The sequence below is a fragment of the Eptesicus fuscus genome, chromosome 9 (genome assembly GCF_027574615.1).
Source record: "Eptesicus fuscus isolate TK198812 chromosome 9, DD_ASM_mEF_20220401, whole genome shotgun sequence".
Lineage (NCBI taxonomy): Eukaryota > Metazoa > Chordata > Mammalia > Chiroptera > Vespertilionidae > Eptesicus > Eptesicus fuscus.
Window position 1 is genome coordinate 466,662 of NC_072481.1, and position 6,149 is coordinate 472,810.

The 6,149-nt window shown below is 63.6% G+C and overlaps 1 protein-coding gene across 1 annotated transcript; it reads right to left on the reverse strand.

Annotated features, from left to right (window-relative positions):
• Positions 1-186: 186 nt before the first annotated feature.
• TMEM240 (transmembrane protein 240) lies at positions 187-6,095 on the reverse strand. Its single transcript, XM_054721278.1, has 4 exons — positions 6,022-6,095; positions 5,555-5,661; positions 706-914; positions 187-335 (listed from the first exon to the last, which is right to left on the reverse strand). Exons 1-4 carry the CDS (start codon positions 6,076-6,078, stop codon positions 187-189), a joined length of 522 nt encoding a protein of 173 aa, XP_054577253.1. The 5' UTR covers positions 6,079-6,095.
• Positions 6,096-6,149: the final 54 nt, after the last annotated feature.

Here is a 6,149-nt window from a genome sequence, read left to right on the forward strand (position 1 = left end):
GCACCCCGCCTGGCCCTGGAGACCGGGGTCCTGCCCCCAGACCGGCCCCACCCCGACCCCTTTATAAAAAGAGACAGCACCTTCCGCTGGACACACCCGGCGGCCGGGGCGCCCTGGCTCAGGCGGCCGTCCAGTCCGGTGTTCGTGGGCACGGTGGCCAGCGGCCCCCAGAGTCCTGCGCGCGGCCTAAAGGTGCCGCGGGCTCGGGTGGCCGTTGTGGTAGAGTTTCTGCTTCACGTGCACCATGTTCCCGGCCGCCTCCTCGAAGGGCCTGTGCGGCCGCCGGCCCAGCTCCCGCAGGTTGCACAGCTTGGGCAGCCAGGTCCACGAGCCATCTGGTGGGGGTGGTCAGCGTCCGGTCAGGGCGGGGCGGCCGACGCAGAGGGTGGGGGGCGTAACCAGGGAATTGTTGTGGGTGGCGCTTGGCTTGAGCCAGGTCTGGGTGAGCACGGCTCGGGGCGTGGCTCTGCTGGTGGGCGGGGTCTGGTGGGCGGGGCTTAGCCTGGGCTGCGACGGACCAGGCGTGGCTCGAGGGGCGTGGTCCGTGTGAATGGGGGCGGAGCCAGTTTTGGGGCGTGGTCTCCGGGGTGGGTGGGGATGTGTTGTGGGCGGGGCGGGGCGTGGTCTGGGTGCACGGGAGGAGGCCAGGCGCTTTGGGGCGTGGTCTCCGGGGCGGGGCGGGGCCGCGGGGCGGGCGGCACTCACCGTAGCGCCGGCCGGCCCTCCAGGCGCGCACCGCGCAGTGCAGGACGCCGTCCATCCACACCAGGAACCAGCTGATGCAGAAGCCGAGCAGCAGCCCCAGCATGAGGTCGATCTCCTGCTTGGTGACGTTGTCCGTCACGAAGTAGTTCTCGGAGGCGTCCACCACCGACTGGTCCCCGTCGTACGGGATCACGTAGTGGATGTGGTGCCTGGGGGCGGGCAGCAGGGGGCTGGCACCTCTCCCGCGGGGCGCGCGTGGGGCTCCCTGCTGGGGTCTCTGAAGCAGCCCTTGTGGGGTCTGAGGTCCGGAGGGGCCAGCGGACTCGCCCAGGGCCCGGCCCCCAGGTGGAGGCTGCCCATAGGGTGGGGTGTGCAAGACCAGAGGTCCGAGTGGAGTCCAGTCCGGGGCGTCTGCCCACACTTCACGCCCCGCCCCGCCCGGCCTGGGGCTGTCGCTGGCCCTGACGGGGTCACGGGCACAGTGCAGGAGGGCCAGCGGCTCCAGGCCGGAGACCCGGGGCAGGTGTCCCCCTCTGATGGCAGGTTCAGCGCCCACCTGCCGGACAGGTACCGCCCCTCTGGCCTCTCCCTCTAACCCCACGCTCACTAGCCCTTTCCTCAGCTTCCACCCAGGCACAGCCAAGTGTGCCATCCTGCGGGCTTCTGGTCTTCCTTCTCCTCTGTCCTTGATTCTCTGTCCAGAACCCACCCCTTCGCCCCCTCTCCCGGGTGCCCCTGGCCTACGCCCTGCGTGGATCTGTAAGTCCTTTGGTCCCTCTGCTGCCCCCAATGGTCCGTGGAACTGTCTAGGGTTCTCAGCCCGTGGTCCCTCCTCTGCATCCCAGCACCCACCAGGGCCTGTGCCATGGCGCTCAGCCTGCCCTGCCTCCCCTGGCCAGACTCAGGCTCCCGGACCCTCCAGGCCCTGGCTTGCCTCTGAGGCCACATTGAACGCTCCTCACAAGGTCTCATCAAGCCTCAGAGCTGCCCGGATACCTCCTCCTCCAGGGAGTCCTCCAGGTGGAGTGGCCCTGCCCAGGACAGTGGACTCTGGGCTTGCCCCCCCTCCCTCACCCCCTCACTGTTAAGAGAGCCTAGGAGCCCTAACCAGTGTGGCTCAGTGGATAGAGCGTCGGCCTGCGGACTTAAGGGTCCCAGGTTCGATTCTGGTCAAGGGCATGTACCTTGGTTGTGGGCACATCCCCAGTGAGGGGTGTGCAGGAGGCAGCTGATCGATGTTTCTCTCTCATCGATGTTTCTAGCATTCTCTCCCTCTCCCTTCCTCTCTGTAAAAAATCAATAAAACACATTTTTTTTATAAAAACAGAGAGCGCCCAGGAGCCAAGACACAGTGGGTCCAGGCCCCCTTAGCCCCCGGTCGTCTTTGTCGCTGGCTACTACAGACCCTCCTCTTGCCAGGCCCACCCTGGGGTCGTCCTGTCCAGGAGGCCACCTCCCCTGGCCCACCCCTCTCCGAGTCCCTTTGCTGGCTTCGCCGACTCTCCATCCCCACCCCCTACAGTCCCTGCCGCCCCATATGGCTGCTCTGAGCTCCAGCTGCCTGCCTGGCGTCTCCATGTGGGATCTACAGACACCTCAAACTCACACCTAAAAATAGCTCCTCCCTCCCCGAACCTGCTTCTCCCGTCGTCCCTCCAGTTAGATGCTGACACCTCCGCCTGGTCTTCCTATAGGTTCCTCCTTCCCCCACACTTTCCTATGCTCCCCGCCCCCCAAAGAGACCATCCCCCAGATGGAAACTCCACGGTTCTACCTGACCTCAGGCCCTGCTGCACCCGCACTGGCCACATGGGGTGCCTTCCTCTCCAGGGTCAGGGGAGTCCTGGAGCCCCCAAACCCAGCCCAGGGGATGGCAGCAGACAAGCCTCTCTTCACACCCTCTCCTGCTCCCCCTGGGGACCCCTGTGCACAGCCCACAGAGCAGGGGCCCCCGCCCTAAGTCAGTCTGCAAGAACTGGCTGGTAGCCATTGCTCATCTGATCAGTTTGTCAATAGCATTATGAATCATCAATGGGTGATGGAGCCTTCGACGGCTTGGCTCAGTGGATGGAGCATCGGCTCTCGGACTGGAGTCTCAGGTTTGAGTCCGGTCAAGGGCACCTACCTCCGTTGCAGGCTCGATCCCCAGCCTCAGTTGGGGCATGTGCAGGAGGCAACGAATCGATGTGTCTCTCTCACATCGATGTTTCTCTCTGTCTCTCCCCCTCCCTTCCACTCTAAAAGTCAATGGAAAAAATAGCCTCAGGGGAGGATGAACAACAGCAACAAAAAGTGATGGAAAACGGATGATCATCACCTAGAACAGGGATGGCGAACCTATGACACGCGTGTCAGCACTGACCTAGAATGTGCAACAGCTTCCAGGCCCCAGGAGAGGTCGCCCTTCATGAGCCGTTAGCGGGCCCATCACCCAGGGCCCCCCAGGCCCCATGGGGCTGACACTGAACATCACCACCCTCTTCTGCCTCCCCAGCCGCCTGGGCCTCGGACCTCTGGTGGGTCCTCTCGGGACAACTGCCTCTGACCCCTGGACACTGCTGGGCAGGGCAGGACACGTCAAAGGCTGGGCCACCACAGGAGCCAGACACACCCCAGTGCTCTCTCTGCAAGGAGGAGGCCAGGCCCAACCACCTGGAAGCTCAGGACCCCCAGAGGCTGGAGGCACAGTCTGTGCCCCCATCGCTGTCCTGGGACCAGCCACTCTCCCCCTGTCCTTTGCCCACTCCTTTCTCCAATGCAGGCCTCTGGGGACGGGGCTCAGGTGTCCCATGTACACACGTATTTCCACGATGGGAACATACATGGGTCCTACTTGGACCATGCATGCTGCATGTGTTTACCTGAGGTCCAATGCATGTTATGTATACACGCCGGCCACATGCACAGGACATGGCGTATATACTATGGACTTGGCCCATGAGGTCCGCATGTGCGCATGTGTATGCTTGCCCAGGCACAAGCATGGTGCGTGTCACATGGAGATGCACATGCATGTGGCTCTGCACAGAGCCACCCTCTCTGTGGGCACCAGGGCACATGCATGGATGTGTGTGCACAGATACCACCTGCTGGCACGCACACTGTGGAGCATTAATGTACATACATGTCCTCTGCATAAAACTTTCCACATAGGCATGTAGAAGGCATACACGTATGTGCACAGTTATTCTTGTATAGGGTGTGTACACACATGGGAAGAGTCCATTGTGGCAAATGCGTGTACATGGCGTATACACGAATACTCCATGTGCAAAACTATGCAGGCAGTCATTGGACCCACGTGGAGCACACTGGTCGCTGTATATTGTATCATATACATGTACTGGGCATACACATGTATGTTGTCAATAAACAAGAATAGTTTGTACACCATATCATGTATGTAGTGATGTGTACAAAGCACACACATGTGGACACAAACATGCAGAAACATTATGTTCATAGGTGGCTTTCCACAGACACGCTAACCTGTGCACACAAGCCCAGCTGTGCATACCCCAAGGACATCTGTTTACGTGAGTCCACGTGTACTCTGGACACGGCATATGACTCACACACGCACCCTGTGCAAACAGACTCTGAAAGCACATCCTGTCCGCCTCAGTGTGAGGTCACAATGCAGCAGCCCACACACATGTTAAATGTGTGTTACTAATGCTTCCAGAGCTCGGAGTCAGGGCCCGTGTTGTGCACACCACCAGTCCCGGGGGGTCTCCAGGTCACCCCAGTTCACACCACTCACAGCCCTGGCCGCCCCAGGCCGGAACTCAGGGGTCTCTGGGAGAGTGTGGCCACCGGGAAACCGCGGGGAGGTTCCTGGCCAGCACAGGTGAGGGCTGCTTGCACTGCTGTCTCCACGAGCTCCAGTGCCCAGTTCTGCTCCCACACGGGGCGGCACCCACAGGCAGGGAGGCCTGAAGCCCGCTTGCCTCTCATCCCCACGCCCACCACGTGTGCACACGTCTGGAGCAGGCGTCCAGGTCAGGAGTGAAGAACAGGGGCTCTGGGGTCCCAGCCCCTATCTCTCGCTAGCTGTGTGGTCTTGGACGAGTCTCTAGCCGCTCAAGCCTCTGTCCCGCTCTCTTACTGATTCCAGCCCGAGGGTGTCCTGTGGGGTGGGGGTGTGCATGCGGACATGCGCGTGTGCTGTGTACCCACATGTAGATGCACAGACGGTACACACACTCGCGTCTCATGAGATGTTTATTTCGTACATGGACGTACAAACATGCATGGCCCGGAGGACGCTGTCATTACATGTGCACAGGACGCGGGTCACAGTGGGTGGTGTGGGCTGGGCTCTCCAAGCTGAGTGACCTTGAGCAAGCTCCACCCCTTGCCTCAGTTCCCCCTCTGCACAGTGAGGGGGTGGGCCCGGCCCACCTTGAGCGGCAGCACCTCCCTGCACCCGGCTCCCAGGAAAGTTCTCGGACACCGTGCAGGGTCCCGGGCAGAGGCTGGTGTGCTCCGTGGGCACAGCCCTGGGCCGGATCCCTCCCGGACACCAGGCTGGGCTGCTGCTTCCTTGGCCTCCGGGCCCTGGACCAGGAGGCCTGGGCCTGTTCTGCCCATCGCCCTCTCTGTGAAGGCGTTTTGGGAGAGGGTTCTAACTGACCCGGCACGCACCCCCCTCCAGAACTCCACTGGCCAACCTCCAGGTGCCCGCAGGAGGCTGGACAGCCCTTCCCCCGCCGGACCCGGTGCCGGATTCAGGGCCCCTTCGGCCTAGCGCGGCCCTTCGCAGGCCTGCTCGGGCTCCCGCACCCCAGTGGGCCCTGAGCCCCATGCATGTGAGATCACGCGTGAGCCCCGCCGGGCACAGACTCACCGGCCACAGTTGCAGTGGCAGACGCGGTCCTCGCCCCGCAGGTGCGGGAGGATGTAGTTGTGGAATCGGTCCAGCAGCGCGTTCATGTCCATCAAGCACGCGATGGCCTGGAAGAGCCCATGACCGGTCAGACCCAGGAGCGGCCGGCCGGTGTCCGGGTGGGGGTGGGGCGCTGGGGACGGGGGAGCGCAGGCGGAGGAGTGGGGAGCGCAGGCCGGGGATGGGGGAGCGCAGGCCGGGGATGGGGGTGCTCAGGGCCCAGGATGGGGAGCAGGCTGGGCAGGGGGAGCGCAGGCCGGGGATGGGGGTGCTCAGGGCAGCCCAGGATGGGGAGCAAGCTGGGCAGGGGGAGCGCAGGCCGCGCGGCCGGTAAACAAGGCGCGGGAGGGGGAGGCGGCCGGCGGCGCGCGGGCGCGGGAGGCGGGCGCGGGTGGGGGAGCGGGCGCGCGGGAAGCCCCTCCGCTCACCATCACGATCGACGCCCCCAGAATCATGAAGATCATGGTGTTCGCGCTCATGGACATCGGGCGGGGCCGGGCCGGGCCGGAGCGCCGCCCCCCGGCCCCGGCGCCCCCCCGGCCCCGGCCCGATGCTG

Coding starts and splice junctions, on each gene's coding strand:
- TMEM240 (XM_054721278.1), bottom strand. CDS start 6,078: ATGTCCATGAGCGCGAACACCATGATCTTCATGATTCTGGGGGCGTCG. Junction 915..5,554: donor TGCCACTGCAACTGTGGCCG/GTGAGTCTGTGC, acceptor GCCCGCCCCCAG/GCACCACATCCACTACGTGA. Junction 336..705: donor GAGGGCCGGCCGGCGCTACG/GTGAGTGCCGCC, acceptor CACCCCCACCAG/ATGGCTCGTGGACCTGGCTG.